The following is a 16,903-nucleotide window of genomic DNA, read 5'->3' as shown; positions in this document are numbered from 1 at the left end:
AATTTAATGGCTTTTTTTCATTTCTTCTTTCCTACTATAAGGTCAGTCTTGGCATATACCCTGTGCTTTTTCTCTCCCCCTCAGCTTTTCTATTATTACAACTTCCCAGGAGAAGCTAACAGCAAAATAATTTCTTCCTTTCTCTGCTGTTATTTTCTTGACTAACACGCTCTACACCTTCATCTTTCCCTTACCTTGCTGATCATCTTTAATTGCCCTGTAATAGTCTCATCTCTCTCTGGACAGGACTTCATTGACTTTTTCAAGGAAAAACATACCGTGTGTGCCGTATATCCCCCCCACCTACATTCTCTATTATGGTCACTTTCCTCTACATCTCTTCTTTCAGTATTCCACCTCAGTCATCTAAAAGTCATGCACTACACTCAAAATTCATAAATTTTACTCAAATCATTCCTTTTAGGCAAGGTTATCCAGATTCTGCATCCTCAAATTCTGTACTCAAACATTTTAAGTATTATTCATTACATTGTAGAATCATCACTGTCATGAATTCAAAGTGGAAAGCAAGACTTGAAGAAAGCTGAAAGTCTAAACTCACCCATAGCAGTTGACAATATTGCGCCCCTTTTCTTGCTTCAGGCATTTATCTTCTCACTTTTCATCAGACTTGTAGCGGTTTTTTTAAGTTTTAATTATCTGTCTTTTCTCCCTTGGAGTGAAAGTGACAAGAATTGCAGTAACTGTTCTGTCTCTCTCCCTTTTGTTTATGTCCTTCAGACTGCAAACACTCCAGGCCAGTGTAATCCTTCTTGCAGTGTTGTGGGATACAAGACACAGGGTTCCTAATCCCCAGCTGAACACTTGTATCAAAAGGAGAATTTTCTTTAACTGAATCCCAACGAATATAAATATCATCTGTGTCATTCCGTCATTCCTCTCCTTTATACAACAAAATGTGGGAGATGCAATTTTTAGAGATGGAACTTCAATCTGGCAGCAGGGATAGGACAAATTCCCCCAACAGTGGTTCCTTGTGCTCTGGTGCTTCCCAAACCCTCATATTCCCCATGTTTCTATTAGACGCTCTTTGGAGTTGCAGCAACTTTAGCCAGCAAAATGATTAAGAAATGTGTCACATTGCCTGTCTCAAGGTCTGCAGGATTGACTAGGCTCATGTCTTTGTCTTTGAGACAGATGGGCATGCTGGGCTCCTTGCCAGGGTCACTCCATAGCACTGTCACCAAGGACTTATCCCCTCACCCAGTGTCACCATGGTGCACACTGAGACTGCACTGAGGGGGACGGGACCAGTCACACCTGGGCACTGCCCGGGAGCTCTTCACCACCATCCTCTGACTGAGAAGTCCAAGGTCACACGGGGGGACTGCACAAGGGACTCTGAGGGGACACTGCGGGGACACAGTTTTGGGCACCACAACATAAAAAAGACATTCAGCTACTTGAGAGTGTCCAAAGGAGGGCCACGAGGATGGTGAGGGAGGGGAAGCCGTATGAGTGGGTTAGGACACTTGGTCTGTTTCGCCCGGAGGAGGCTGAGGGGAGACCTCACAGCAATCTACAGCATCCTCATGAGGGGAAGCGGAGGGGCCGGTACCGATCTCTGCTCTGTGGTGACCAGTTACAGGACCCGAGGCAACGACAGAGAGCTGGGTTAGGGGAGGCTGAGACTGGATATCAGGAAGAAGTTGTTCACACAGAGGTTGGGCACTGAACAGGCTCCCCAGGGCAGTGGTCACAGCACCAAGCCTGACAGAATTCAAGAATTGTTTGGAAAACGCTCTCAGACACATGGTGTGACCCTCCACGGGGTGTCGCCTGCAGGGTCAGGAGCTGGGTTCGAGGATCCTCGCGGCTCCCTTCCAAGTCTGTGATTCCGTAGCTCCCAGCGCCCCCCTCCGCTCCTGAGGCAGCGCGCGGAGCTACAACTCCCAACCTGCCCCGCGCCGCGCGGCCCGCCGCAGCCGACTACATATCCCGGCATCCCACTGGGGCGCCTCGTTCTCGCGAGACGCCGGGACGCCCCGGCGGCGCTGTCGCGAGAGCGGCGGGCCCGGAAGCTCCACGTCGGAGGTCGGATCCTGCCCGGGCGGCGGCACCGGAGCGGCGCAGCGGGGCCATGGTGAGCGCGGGCAGCGACGGACGGTGTCCGGGGGGTGCCCTCGCCCCCGCTGCGGGAGGGTGACCGTCCCACCCCGGCCCCAGCGAGGCAGCGCAGCCCCGCGATCGGCGGAGCCGAGGGGCAGGAGGGGGCCGGGGCCGGAGCGGCAGCGCAGTGCTGCCCGCGGGGTGCTCCTCAGACCGACCGAGCAGTTGTGCCGGAGTTCGGAGTGCGTGTCGCACTCAGCCCTCGGATCGGCCGTTCCCGGCCCTTGGGAGCCGCAGATCCCAGCAGTTCCAAGGATAAGCAAAGAATCAAGTGTAGTTGTGCTTGCCTTCCCAATGTTTGTAGCAGGAGAATGAACCCCAGATTGATCTCTACCGTCAGATGTCATGTCTGTAATACAGGCACTACATGATAACTAGGTGGCTTTATCTCCTGGCAATGTCTAACATATGTAAGTGCAGGTTTTATTAATACATGCAGTGTTCTTTGATCAGCTATTATCCACTAAGTTCTCTGAGATAAAAGCAGCGTTAAGTGATCTCAAATGACTGTCTAAATGAATCTGTAATGCCTCGAATATTTTAGAAAATCACCTTGCCTTTTAAATACTCTGGCTTTACATTACCAATGATGAAAGTGGAAGGTCAGAGCCTTTTTTGTAAGGGAAAGACTTAAATTTTCCCTCCTCTCAGTTTCTACAACATAGTGTTCCATTCTAGAATGTAATTTGGGAATTGCGAATGCAAGCAAATTTATAATGGGCAAATGTTGTTGTGCTCTATTGTCATAACTGACTTTCCTTCCTGATTTGTCAGGCGAAGTAGCAGGAAGATTAATTTTCTAACATTTATGTTAGGAGCAAGTTCTCTTTGCTTTGCTTTCATAGTTCGGGGACACCAGGAAGATGTGCAGTGCATCTTTTTTTTTTTTTTTTGACTCTACTGGAGATACTTTTTACAGTATGAAGAAATTCTGAATTTCGCAGAATTAAATTAAACAGACCCATAGCCATTGGTGGGGATGTGATGCTTCCTACAAAAATAAATACGCAGCTGCGTAGGAAAGAGTAGTAACCTTCTGTCTGCCTGAAAAGCAGGATTGGCTCTTTTTATTCTAAGAGTAAACTTCAGCTCTCCTTTTCCCTGTTCTGTGCCAGTTTCCTGTTAAAAAACCTGGTATTCCCAATTCTTTCCCCCCCAGCCTCTCCGACTCGATATCAAGCGGAAGCTGACAGCCCGGTCTGACCGGGTGAAGAGCGTGGACCTGCATCCCACGGAGCCATGGATGCTGGCCAGCCTTTACAATGGCAGTGTTTGTGTTTGGAACCATGAAACACAGGTGATGGCGTTAGTTGTCCCTTATTATGAAATATTCAGAACTGACAGATGTGTATCTGGTGTTGAAAAATTGAATTTATACAAGAATCTTCAATCACTCCCACTAACTGACTGTGCTCTCCTCTGTCTGAGTACAAAAGTCACTGTATCAGTAGACAAGTGACATATTGGACACTGTTAAGAAAGTATACAGAGCTGATTTCAAAATTGGTATTTTCTCCAGTGCTATAAACTTAACTATTTTTATTTTTAGACTCTGGTGAAGAATTTTGAAGTGTGTGACCTGCCCGTGAGAGCTGCCAAATTCGTGGCGAGGAAGAACTGGGTTGTCACTGGAGCTGTAAGCTGTTCTCCACTTGTGGTTTCTTATGCAGCTGCGCTTTCTCTAATTTATTGTCGTGCTGTTACTTTGTGCACCCCGTAATAATCTGACCTGATATGAATTTGTGGAGGAGAAGGGAATACTTCACTACAGTTTCCCAGAAATTTTCTCCTTTAAGGAAACTTAGAAGCTTAAACTTTTCATTTCAAAAGAGAGCAAGCTGCTAAGGTGACTAACTCTGCAGGTAATGCCGGGTAGATGTAGTTCAGCTTTTCCTGCTAACTGGAACATACTCAGCACACAGTTCTGACTCAATATTGTTGGTGCTAATTTAACTAAAATGAAACTATTGACAATCCTAGATAAGATGAATTAGAAATTGCTTTCTACTTTTCTTCTTGGATATATTAAAAATAAATTTTTTCATTTTGCTCACTTGTAGAAAAAAATCTCTGCTTTTAGTCAGTGAATCTACCTTGGGAGGAATAGTTGTATTCTAGTCTTGGTAACACATTTTTCTTTATGGAGTGAATATTTTTTGGCTAAATTAAGGTAATGCTGAAATACTTTTGTCTCAACTTTCATTTCCTAATCTTCTGCCCTGTACACAGAGTAGACATTTCATTTTGTTATCTTATGCTGCCATGACCGAGTTACTTGTGAAACGAAAGTTTGGTTGAAGTTTTTTCCATTTCATAAATGACTTGGAACAGCAATGTGTAATTTATAGCCGCCTGAATCCAAGTATAGTTTGTATCATTAGCAAACAAAAATTTTTAAACTTTTTGTTGTCTTCAATGGTGGAATGTTTTTACCTACCTCCCCTGCATTGCGTAGAAGGTGCACTGCACAAGAGACTTACTTTCATGTGGCTTTTCTTCCCTTTCCTAGGATGACATGCAGATCAGAGTTTTTAATTACAACACCCTGGAAAGAGTTCACATGTTTGAAGCCCATTCCGACTACATCCGGTGCATTGCTGTGCACCCCACACAGCCCTTCATCCTGACAAGCAGTGGTGAGAGTCCTTTGGGATATTTTCATGTTCAATAACCAGCTATTTTCAGGCTCCTGTTTTCTGTGCAGTGAAGGATTGCAAGTCTTCTTGGGAAGACTCAGGATTCCTTGAGCAAGTAGCCAGTGTGACAGTTGTCATTTTGTTGTTTCTTTGCTAGATGCATTCATGTTTCTTTAGTGGAATATCAACTGCACTTACAATTTAAAATATGATGGCTTATGTTCTTGTCAGAGAAGAGCAAAGAGCCTTCTCTCTTAATATCTGCCAGAAGAAGCATTCATATATGTGCTAATCAGTGTGGCAAACTCTCTAATAACAGCTCAAGTTGTGTTTTTTAAAAGATTTCATAGTAGTTTGGAGTAAGTTTTTAGCTGGGAATCTGACTTGAAAGCAACAGATAACTTTCATCTTTTTTTCCCAAAATACCACTGAATTCTCTGTTCTTTGAGGTGATCTGTGTTACTGAGGAGGACCCCAGTGTCCCATCAGACCTTGCCCAAGAACACTTAGATTGTGCTGCTGAGTCCTTTTCCTTCCTGGAAACCTTACACTAATGTAGTCTCTGCAGGACTGCAGAGAGCTCTGTGAGTCACAGGCACTGTGTATTTCTGTGTTTTGCTGTTGAAGGTACTTAAGGACCCAGATTCGCTGTCTCTGCTTCATCCTTAGCACTCCCCAGAGCAGGTGCTGCAGAACAAAGCAAAGGGCCAATTGCTTAATGTCTGCCCACTATTTTAAGATTAACAATTCAATACCTTGATTCTTAACCTCCTTTTTAAAGACAGAGGTATTTCTTTTTAGTTTTATCACCAGTACTGGACAACCTTTTTGAGAAACTCTTACTCCCTGTAGTCCTTCTGCCAGGACTGGTAGTCCTACAGATGAAAATAGATTATTAGCAGATTATTCCAGCCTTTAACATGAAGTGATGGAGAATTATGCAGTTTAAGAAGGTAGCTATCACTCACTCAAGCTTGGTTGTTTGTTGTTTGTGGTTTTTTTCAGATGACATGCTGATTAAACTCTGGGACTGGGATAAAAAATGGTCTTGTTCTCAGGTCTTTGAAGGACACACCCATTACGTCATGCAGATTGTCATAAACCCAAAAGACAACAATCAGTTTGCCAGTGCCTCTTTGGATAGGACAATTAAGGTAGAGAAACTATATTTGGGTTTTTTAGTCATTAAGTGGTATCAGCGTACACAAACCAATAATCCTGTATGGATGATGGGTCAGTATTCTTAAAAGCAGATGCAGTAATAGAATTTTGACTGAACAAAGACCTGGACATTGGTCCAGGCACCTGCTTAGTAATTCAGTAAATTTATCAGTTTACCTGTTGCCTCTAATCACTGAAAAGTAGTTCTTAAAACTCTTTTAAGTGCTATATCTCCATTTGGACTACACAGAAATATTGGAGAGGAGTAATGGTTATACTGTCAGTGAGTGGTTTGGGCATATTGAAACTATATAGTGAATAAAGACTTTAACTGTGCATTAAAAGAAAAAACTAAACCCTGGTAAAGGTGTCTCTCCCATTACTATCATGTCCTTAGCCAATGCATTGAATTGTTTCCAAAGATGCCTTCAGCCTTCTCATGGCAGACCCTGATGAGTCTCATTTGCTGTGCAGCTATAACTAAATATCTGTGACTACAGGTTTGCAGCCACTGAGCAGTGACACTTCCTCACATTTCCTGTTCATTATCAGTATATTGGCTGTACAAAGCCACCACTGATTTCACATGTCCACAGATGTTGAGGTGTTTATTTGATGTGATAAACAATGATGAGAAAACAGTAGTATAGCTACACTTGACTTGGTTCATTTTGTATCTTCATTTAACATGAGATTTTATATTCTTTAACGTAACTGGAAAAATTAAAATTCAAGACATTTGGATGAAACTCATGTATGATAATAATTAGTTACTAGTTAATTTTATAAACATATACTACTTCTTAAAAGCAGTGCTTTATATGGTTTCATGTCCTTAAAAAAAAGTTTAAAGAAACCAATTTCATTGTTTAGAGGTATGAGCAGAACATGGGCAATTCAGCGTGTTATTTGTGTTTATTGGGGGAGGGACTGGTAGTTGATTGAGCAGTTGTTGAGGTGACAACTGTGTCTTTGGAATTCTGTATTATTTCTCTTTGGACTTGTAAAGTACCTCTGGATACCTGCCGTGTTTGCCAAGGGTGACCTGAACACGAAGGGTCACTAAGTACACATGGTTGTGTTTTGTTGGGTCTTTTCTGGCAAGGTGTGGCAGCTCGGATCATCATCTCCCAACTTCACCTTGGAAGGCCACGAGAAAGGAGTCAACTGCATTGACTATTACAGTGGTGGGGACAAGCCATACCTCATTTCTGGGGCAGATGACCGGCTGGTGAAGATCTGGGACTACCAGGTGAGTGCTCAACTCCTCAGGAGCCTTTGCAGGCTGCCGCATTTGGTATCAAGTTTCTGTTGTTAGCATTAGACTTTTTCCTTGTGACAAAATTGATCCCTCCCTTTTAGGCTTCATGTTTGTGGATTAAGCTGTTCCTCTTCTGTGTTCAAGTGTAAATATTGCTCCTGTATCAACTCTTTCCATCCTTCCACTTCTCTTTTTTCTTTTTTTCATTCTTTATTGCGTCCCCCCCTCCTTTTTCATCCTGTGCACATTGGCACAGTCTCATGTGTTGCATGCACACACATGTGGTGTGCTTCTCCTTGGCAGGAGTCATGAGGTGCCCTGTTTGAATGCTCTACAGGAAAGAGAGATCTAATCCAGGGGTTCAATTCTGTTGCTGGACCCTAGAACTCAAAAGTTCCTCCTGTGTATAAGTATCTGAATGGCCAGAAGGGCAAGACAAAAGTTGTTAGGTGGTACTTTCTGGTTGCTAAAACTTAACTGCCTCAGAGTAAATGCAAGCCCAGAAGTTAAAGCTGGCATTGTTAATTTAAGCATTCACTGCAGTAATGAATAATACACAACAGTGCTTGAAATTTTGCCACCATGTACAGCTGGAGACTCCAGATACATGCTCCAATCCTAGTTATCTCAAGCAGAGTAAACCTCTCTTTCATAACTTTGTGAATGAACATTCTTACCAAAGACCTAAATTAGATGTGTTTTCACCTGCAATGCAATGCTTTGTTACGATTTTTTTTGCAGTGAATTCAGCTTGCTATCTTGCTTTAATCAGTTGTGCTATGCAGCTCTGAGAAAGCATATTTTCTAGGCATTAACATATCTGAAAATAGAGGAAAAGGCCTCTGTCAAGAGAAATAAATATTTTCTTCTGGGCAGGAGGTACAACTGAATACAATCACAGTTTTCAATAGCTTAGTGCTGTTGTTTGAACGCCTTGGAAATGTAAGAAATCTAGAGAGTTTTCAGATACATTTTGGATTTGGGGGAGATTTGTTTTAAGAAATAAAGGTTAAAATGTAGCACTGTGTTCTCTCTTTCTTTCAGAATAAAACCTGTGTCCAAACACTGGAAGGACATGCTCAGAATGTGTCATGCGTCAGCTTCCATCCAGAGCTGCCCATCATCATCACTGGCTCCGAAGACGGTAATTTTGTGTTTTCTGATGTATAAAGGACAGGAAAAGAACTTAGGGGAGAACTCTTCCTGTGGTGTGGCTGCAAACCTGCTGCCCTCACACTGAGGAGAGATTAAAGGATCCATCCCTTTGTTTTTCCCTAGGAACGGTGCGCATTTGGCACTCCAGCACTTACCGCCTGGAGAGCACCCTGAACTATGGCATGGAGAGGGTGTGGTGTGTGGCCAGCTTGAGAGGCTCCAATAACGTAGCTTTGGGATATGATGAAGGCAGCATTATTGTTAAGGTACAATTAATGGTTTGAAATGAGAAATTGTGATTCATCACTGTCTTCTATGTGCAGAACAACTGATTTCTCATTCTGGGATAATGTGTAGAATACTGAAATACTGGCGTTTTAATTGGCATTTTTTTTATAGAGACTGACTATTTCACTTGATATTTTCAACTGAAAAGAAAACCATCAATGTATTTTTTTCATAGCCTAACTTCTTATTTACTTTCTAGCTTGGTCGTGAAGAACCTGCCATGTCCATGGATGCAAATGGAAAAATTATTTGGGCTAAACATTCCGAAGTCCAACAGGCTAACTTGAAAGCTATGGGAGATGCTGAAATCAAAGATGGAGAGAGGTTGCCACTGGCTGTGAAGGATATGGGCAGCTGTGAAATCTATCCTCAGACAATTCAGCACAACCCTAATGGACGGTAATACATTCTTTTATCACTTCTCTTGAATTGGCTGGGGGGCTTTTGTTAACAGGCTAAACTAAAAGGGATACAAGGTACAAGAGCTGCTCAGTGGAGAGCAGAGGGAACACGATGCAGGAAGGAAATCCAGTTCCATGATGTTTTAGGAGTATATAAAGCTTATGCTCTGTTTGCAGTGATTACATTGGCCATGGGAGCCTTTACCTTTACAGATAATTTGCCTTCTTGCTCCTGCCTATCGAACTGAACAGAGAAAACTGACAAATGCCTCTTTCTCCTGCCCCAGGTTCGTTGTGGTGTGTGGTGATGGTGAATACATCATCTACACAGCCATGGCTCTGAGGAACAAGAGCTTTGGTTCTGCACAGGAGTTTGTGTGGGCACATGACTCTTCAGAGTAAGTCTTGCACATTTTTTCCTTTGTATTACATTTACTGCTGTTACTTTAGTTTAGTTTTCAGGCCATGAAGACCAAAAGATGCATGTAAAATGAACTTCTAATAATTAATTGTCCTGCTTTAAAAGTTTGAATTTTTAGCACTCTGCTAGTTTTAGAAGATAACTGAAATGCAGTTGTTTTGTAGCAGCTTATGATTTAGTCATTTACTACTTTAGAAACTGAATAATTGTTTTGGTTTTTCTCCAATTTAATCTTTATTTAGATATGCAATCAGGGAGAGCAACAGTGTTGTAAAGATATTTAAAAATTTCAAAGAGAAGAAGTCATTCAAACCTGATTTTGGAGCAGAAGGTAAGTACTTTAGAAATAGATATATTGGTGTGGTTTTTGCACAGTGAGGATCTCTTCCACCTTTATTTTCTTGCAGGCATCTATGGTGGCTTTCTGTTGGGAGTCAGATCTGTTAATGGCTTGGCTTTCTATGATTGGGAGAACACAGAACTGATTCGCAGAATTGAAATCCAGCCCAAACATGTAAGTTTCTACGTGGAACTGAAGTTATTTACCTGTCTGTGTTTACTGATTTATATTTTTTTAATAAACTGATTGTCTTGCATGAAGCCAAGCTGTCAATAATAAAGTAATAACTTAAGTTTATCTCAGTCATGTAGCAGAAAGAGAAAAAAAATTCCTGTATTTGTTGGCTTCTCAGTCCTAAGCTTCTAGAGTTAGGTTGTTTTACCCTTAATGTCCACATCATCCTTCTTAGCCTGGGGTGTCTAACACTGTGCCACTGTTGATTCTGATGATACAGATTTTCTGGTCTGACTCGGGTGAGCTTGTGTGCATTGCTACAGAAGAGTCCTTCTTCATTCTCAAATACCTGTCAGAAAAAGTTGCAGCAGCCCAAGAAACACATGAAGGTGTCACTGAAGATGGAATTGAAGATGCCTTTGAGGTACCTTCTATTCAAAAAGCGGAGTAAGATTAGAGATGGTAGAAGCAAGAGAGTGCAGCAAACTTAGTCCTTAACATAGTCCAATTTAAATTTTAGTTTCCAGACCATTTAGTATCACACATTGTTCGTCTGCCTGAGGAACACTTAATCATTTTCTTGGAATTCCTGGGGAGTGTATCCCTGTCTGAATCCCAGAATAATAATAGACCTTGATGCCTGCATTTCTCTTCATCTGTTCACTACTGTCAGAGTGTTACAGAGATTGTTTTTAAAACACACTTTTGGGTCATAGCTTAATTTTTTTCCTACAATTTTCAAGTTTTGAAATGTTATTCAAGTTTGAGAAGTGAGAAAACCTCATGCTGTGAAATGTCAGAAATCAAAATTTCAGAAGGAAAAAGTTATCTTTGATTGTCTTGCTTAATGCTTAGTTTGGTGCTTGTTTCCTAGATTTATAATTGGCTTAGTTAAGAATTAGGTTAGCAGTTATGTAAAACTAAATGATCATTTATGTACTTCTAATCTATATCTAAACTTATATTTGCAACTCGCCCAACTATTTACTTATTATAGAATATGGAATTAAATTTTAAATTGTAATAGTCTTTCTGTTACCTAGAAGTATCTTTTTATGTATCTAATTAACCAAAATTTGCTTTGCAGGTTCTTGGTGAGATTCAGGAGATTGTGAAAACAGGCTTGTGGGTTGGTGACTGCTTTATTTACACCAGTTCTGTGAACAGACTCAACTACTATGTTGGAGGAGAGATTGTCACCATTGCCCACTTAGACAGGTGAGCTGTTGCTTCCACAGTTGAAGTGTTAAAAGATTCTCTCAGAGAAGGGAGTTCAAGGTTAACCCTGTCAGCTGCTTGCTGTGCCTTGCTTTAGCATGATAGGTAGGAACAAGTTGGATGTTCTGAGGCAGCAGTGCAGTTGTGGAGGGATGAACAGTGCTGTGTGAAAGTGCACATCCAGTAAAAGTAGAATACTTTATGGGAGTATTCTTGCTACAATAAGAACTACTGGAATCTTTTTCACAGACTGTTGTGTAGTGGATCTATTGAAGCTGAGTGTTCTTTGTTTTGTTTCAGAACAATGTATCTCTTGGGGTATATTCCTAAGGACAACAGACTGTATTTGGGCGATAAAGAGCTAAACATTGTCAGTTACTCTTTGCTGGTCTCAGTGCTTGAATATCAAACTGCTGTGATGAGAAGAGATTTCGGCATGGCTGACAAAGTTCTTCCCACAATTCCAAAAGAACAGAGAATCAGAGTCGCACATTTTCTTGAAAAACAGGCAAGAAAACTACTTCTTAGTTATCAAACTAAATATATCAGTTTATTCACATTCTTAATTGAGTTTGCTAAGCAAAACTCAGTCATATTACCTGTGAGCATTAACTCTTGTTAATTATCCCTATTTGTTTGAGAACACTGTAACCTTCTGTTCAGAGTGGTTTTAGGATTAGGTTAGCATTTAGGATTATTTTGACCTGACAGGTCCCAGCTTCACTGTCGGATTTTTATTTTAGGGCTTCAAACAACAAGCTCTTGCAGTATCTACAGATCCAGAGCATCGTTTTGAACTTGCTCTTCAACTTGGAGAATTAAAAATAGCCTATCAGCTTGCAGTGGAAGCAGAGGTAATTATATAAATTTGGGTGATTCATCCTGGATTCTGAGTATGAGCATGAATCTGAGAGGCCCTGTAAGAAAAGACAGTGGTATATGGGGATGCACTACAACTCTCTAAACACAGCTGAAATGCCTCCCAGCTCCTTTGATGAAGTTGTTCTGCCTGTAATCCAAAGGAATCTTGTGGGATGGGGACAAAGAATGTTGTCTGCTCAGAAAACTACAAACTCCTGGAGAACACAAAACTTGAGCCGAGAACCAAGCCTTTATCTCCAATACTTAACAGTGAGAGGAGGAAAGACAGGGCTGAAGCCTTCAGACCTTTGTTCCAGCCTTGGCAAACTTACACTGCTTGCACTAGAAAAACTGACAGACAGTGATTTGTCCCATCATTATTATGCAGAGAATCGATCTCATTGTTCCTGCTGTAAAATAATGAAGTCATTTATAAGGAATGTTAACTTAGTTGTAGACACAAATGCCTTTCAGCATTCTGAAAGTTAACTTGGGAGCTTTGAGAGATTGTTATAGTTAAATTTCCCAAGTTATGCCTACATCCCCCCTCCATGTTTACTGAGCTGTTTATTTTATGTAATACTATAGCTGTGTAGGGATCTCTTTTAACAGTCACTGTGTCATGCTGGGAAGTTACAGTAGTCACAGTACCTCAAAGGGAAGACAAGTATAGTCATGGGATACAGCACCTTCACAAGTAAATTTGTATTTTCCTGCTGAGCACTCTGAAAACCTTTACATGCTGTTCAGAAATGTGAGTGGTTTACTTTTCTCTTTCCCTCCCTCTCCCCTTTTTGTACAATCAGTCAGAACAGAAGTGGAAGCAACTTGCAGAGCTTGCCATTAGTAAATGCCAGTTTGGCTTAGCCCAGGAGTGTCTGCACCATGCACAAGACTATGGAGGACTGCTGCTCCTGGCCACAGCTTCAGGAAATGCCAACATGGTGAACAAGTTAGCCGAAGGTGCAGAAAAAGATGGCAAGAATAATGTGGCGTTTATGAGCTACTTCCTGCAGGGAAAGTAAGTAGCAAACGAGATTCTGATTGTTCTGTTCTGCTTTCCCAAGTGCCAAGGCCCTCAGGTTCTTCTAGTGGTTAACTACAGCTGCATTTAAACTCTATGGAGAAAGATGGTCATTGGTCCTTCTCAGAAAAGCTCATTCTATTTTATGATGACTGCTAGATTTAAAATCTGAAATGAAAGCACTTTAAGTTAATGTAATAGAATAAACAGCTAAACTAATACAATAATTTGTCTTTATTAGATTTACTGGTTAAAATCACATTTTAAAATCTTTTAGGCTTGATTCATGTTTGGAACTCCTGATTAAAACTGGGCGTCTCCCTGAAGCCGCTTTTCTTGCACGGACGTATTTGCCAAGCCAAGTTTCAAGGTAATTTCTAAGCATATGCAGAGCGTGAATTATGTTGTCAGAATGAGCTGTCTGTAACAAATCTGGTTTGCATCTCCAGGGTTGTTAAACTCTGGCGGGAGAACCTCTCCAAAGTCAATCAAAAAGCTGCTGAGTCCCTTGCTGATCCTACAGAATATGAAAATCTTTTCCCTGGATTAAAGGAAGCTTTTGTTGCTGAAGAGTATGTCAAGCAAAGTCTTGCTGACTTGAGGCCAGCCAGGGAATACCCCCTTGTCACTGTAAGTAGAAAGTTTTACTGTCTCTAGAAGAAAAACAATTGGTGCTGTGTAAAATCAGCTCTAAGCAACTCAGTGCAACACTTAAATGGGGTTTTTTGACTTCTAGCCAAATGAAGAAAGAAACTTACTTGAAGAAGCAAAAGGATTTGAGCCTTCTGGAATAATGACATCTCAGGTCAGTGTTTCTACTGAGTGATGAATGTAAGGGAGAACTTTGCTATCTTACAGTAACATCTACTCTGGAGAATATTTCACCAGTAATGGACAAATTGTTGCTTTTATTACCTTGACTGTAAGTGCTGCAGTTGGTTTCATGTTCTTTTGCCTCAGATTCTTCTTAATCTGCATCTGTACCTGCTAACAGATTCTTGACTGTGAAATTATTTCTGTGCTTCCTTACCTTGGGTCACCCTTTGTAGTGTGAGTAATTGTAGAGTCTTACCATTGAATTCATCTTACAGAAAAATAACTCCAATTGCGTTTACAATCACTGCCTCGACTGCAGCTGGTTTTGTAAAAGCTCAGTAGCTGGAAATGGAAACTCTTGCATATTACAGCAATGAAAAATTCTTTGCGTTCTTGGCTAGGGTGCTGCGTGGTTATGGAATAACACTGCCCCATAACTAACTGACCAGGAATCCTGCTCGGGTACTTGAACACAGGTTCTAATCAATATCTGAAGTAACAAACTCATTTTTTTTACCACCTCAGTTGTCCAATTATTATGCAGAAAATAGGACAAGTATAAGGTATAAGCATACAGATTGAAACAAGCACTTAAAGCTTTTCAGAGCCTTAACAGAAGATGACAACCTCTAATTTTGCTCAAATACACTTTACATTTGTATATGAAAATCATAATGCAAGGCTTTATAAAGGCAGTGATGTTGGCACAGCTCTTTGAGGCTATAAACATCTAAAACCAAAACTGCGCTGGAAACTGAGGGAGAAACAGAAAAGCTACAACTCTCCATTGTCTGTTTTTCCTCATAGGAGATGCACTACGAAGCATAGTTTTGAACACTTCTGACAGACCAGAAAAGTTAGGTTACTTTTAAGCCTCTGTAGTGACTCTTTGCCTCTTGTGTATCGAAGGAAATAACATTAAAGCAAAATCAAACTTGTCTGCACATTTGTTAAAAATGGTAACATTGTCAGGGCTACCTGAAACATATGAGAACTAGCTTGCATTAGAAGCTGAGAACAGCACCTCAGTGTATCTTTGCATTCAGCTCATGATTGTATAGAAGCCCTAAACCCCAGCTGTCTCTTACAGCTGAATATGAGACATTTTGTAGGAGACAGATTAATTCTATAATTAAATACAGTTAATTGAATAGTACCATTGCTTCAGTAATAGTACTAACTGATGAATTATCTTAATATAAAACTTGTGCAGCAGTGAAGCGAGAAGATGAAGTGTTAAATCATTATAGGATATGGAACTTTAAAGCCCAGCAACTACTAAAATTTGCTGTCACAGTCTCAACTAACTGAATTTCTCCTGCTGAGGACATTGAAAATCACTGACAGCACTTCAGTATTTGAAATGTACTGGTACTTTCTGAAGGTTGTTCTCATTTTATCAGTCCCATCATCAACTACTTCAAATAAATTGGGGAGGGAAATAGTCTCCAGTGGAGTGAGGACTAGAATCCTTTGTGACAGTGAAGATGTGGCTCGAGAATAACTGAGGGAAACTGAAAGAGAACCACTGGGAAAGGGGCATTATAGGTCTGCTGTTGTTTACCTGGTTTTGTTGAAAGAATTTAAATTGAAAAAAACTAAAGGAATTTCTTTGCCCTTAGAAGAAGGCTGAAGAACCAGTTCCCTCTCCTAAACAAGAAGTGATGAAGACAGTTGTGCAGAATTCTGATAACTTTCCAGCAAGAGATCAAAAGGTACCAAAATGGTTTTATGAGGGGAAGTATAAGCACCCAATTAATTTTACTTTAAAGACTTTAATTAGTGTGATTTAACAAAGCTACTGGAAAACATCACTCCAACAGTCCCAGAACAGTGTTCAGAACCGTGCCCCATTATTACTGTATCCTGCAGCTGTAGGAAGGAGAGGAGAGAGATCCAGCAGGCAGGAATTGTGCAGCAAGATTGATTGATTGAATTATTTTACAAACTTTTTTATAGACCTTTTCTTCACAGTCTAATTGGACAAAGGATCAGCCACCCCTCTGGGGTGATTGGCTAAAATCCTAAAACATCCATTGTCAGAATGTTTTCCTGCTGTACCATAAACAAGGCTTTGCAAGATCACAGGTGTTCATAGTTCATAGAACTCTGCTAATATCTTCGTGAGAGAGAAAAGTATCTCACGGGTTTAGAAAGAAGCAGGAAAATTTCTTGCTAACAGCATTTTTGTATCCACACCCCGTACGCAGACACTATACACAGTAACAGAGACCAGTTCAGCAGGTGTGGGGGGTTACAAGGGTGAAGTTCAAACACAGCTGCTCAGAACATGGTAAAAAGCTGCAATGGTGGAAGATGCTTCCTTACCAAGCAAACAGCTGCTCTCTCCAGCTTCTTTTAGCACTTGTGTTCCACACAACTGCCTTAGCTGGGGTTTGCAGAGTGTGCAGATACATCCCACAGAGCCATTCATCCCATAAGCTGCCTAACATGTAACCATAGCAATATCCCCTTCATCCAGTCTTTTCTCTCCCTAGACACTGCTGGACTTGGAAGATGACTTAGATAACTTGGATTTGGAGGATATTGATACCACAGATATCAATCTGGATGAAGAGATCTTAGATGAGTGAACATCTTTTTTTAGATGACCAAATCGGGAAACAGTTTGGTCAAAACCCAGAGGAATGAAGTTCTGTGGACTATGTGCTCCAAGTTATTTTGATTTTTATATCACAAGTGGACCATATACATGTAGAAGGAAGTACAGACCCAGAAACTGTACAAAGAGAATCAGCTTCCAGTATGTTGAAATTCAAGATGTAGGCCTACTCCAGAACATACTAAAAAATGTTTTCATTTATCAAGCAAGTCAATAAATCCTTTTAAACATTCTACTCCTCAGTTCTCCATTTACTAGTAATATTTGCTAAGAATAGTATAATTGTTAAGAATTCTATAGTGTATATTACAGATCTGTGAAACAGGAGCATAGTAGCTGAACATTAGTACTTTAACCTGACTTTTCTCAGCATATACACTGAGGTGTTTGGTCA

The 16,903-nt window shown here is 40.9% G+C and overlaps 1 protein-coding gene across 2 annotated transcripts; it reads left to right on the top strand.

Moving 5' to 3' along the window:
• The first annotated feature begins 1,997 nt into the window (after positions 1 to 1,997).
• Positions 1,998 to 16,744, top strand: COPB2 (COPI coat complex subunit beta 2). 2 transcript variants are annotated; one of them, XM_032119665.1, is made up of 22 exons: positions 1,998 to 2,104; positions 3,290 to 3,427; positions 3,680 to 3,766; positions 4,640 to 4,766; positions 5,772 to 5,920; positions 7,033 to 7,179; positions 8,233 to 8,332; positions 8,467 to 8,609; positions 8,831 to 9,030; positions 9,320 to 9,430; positions 9,696 to 9,784; positions 9,861 to 9,967; positions 10,248 to 10,391; positions 11,055 to 11,185; positions 11,486 to 11,693; positions 11,929 to 12,039; positions 12,853 to 13,067; positions 13,348 to 13,440; positions 13,520 to 13,700; positions 13,807 to 13,875; positions 15,509 to 15,601; positions 16,385 to 16,744. In XM_032119665.1, exons 1-22 carry the CDS (start codon positions 2,102 to 2,104, stop codon positions 16,478 to 16,480), a joined length of 2,742 nt encoding a protein of 913 aa, XP_031975556.1. In that variant the 5' UTR covers positions 1,998 to 2,101; the 3' UTR covers positions 16,481 to 16,744. The 2 variants fall into 2 exon arrangements, with proteins under 2 accessions (XP_031975556.1, XP_031975555.1); XM_032119664.1 differs by having other exon boundaries at positions 2,022 to 2,104; positions 15,512 to 15,601.
• The last annotated feature ends 159 nt before the right edge of the window (positions 16,745 to 16,903 follow it).

The sequence above is a fragment of the Corvus moneduloides genome, chromosome 10 (genome assembly GCF_009650955.1).
Source record: "Corvus moneduloides isolate bCorMon1 chromosome 10, bCorMon1.pri, whole genome shotgun sequence".
Taxonomy (NCBI): domain Eukaryota; kingdom Metazoa; phylum Chordata; class Aves; order Passeriformes; family Corvidae; genus Corvus; species Corvus moneduloides.
This window is presented reverse-complemented; position numbering and strand designations above follow the sequence as displayed.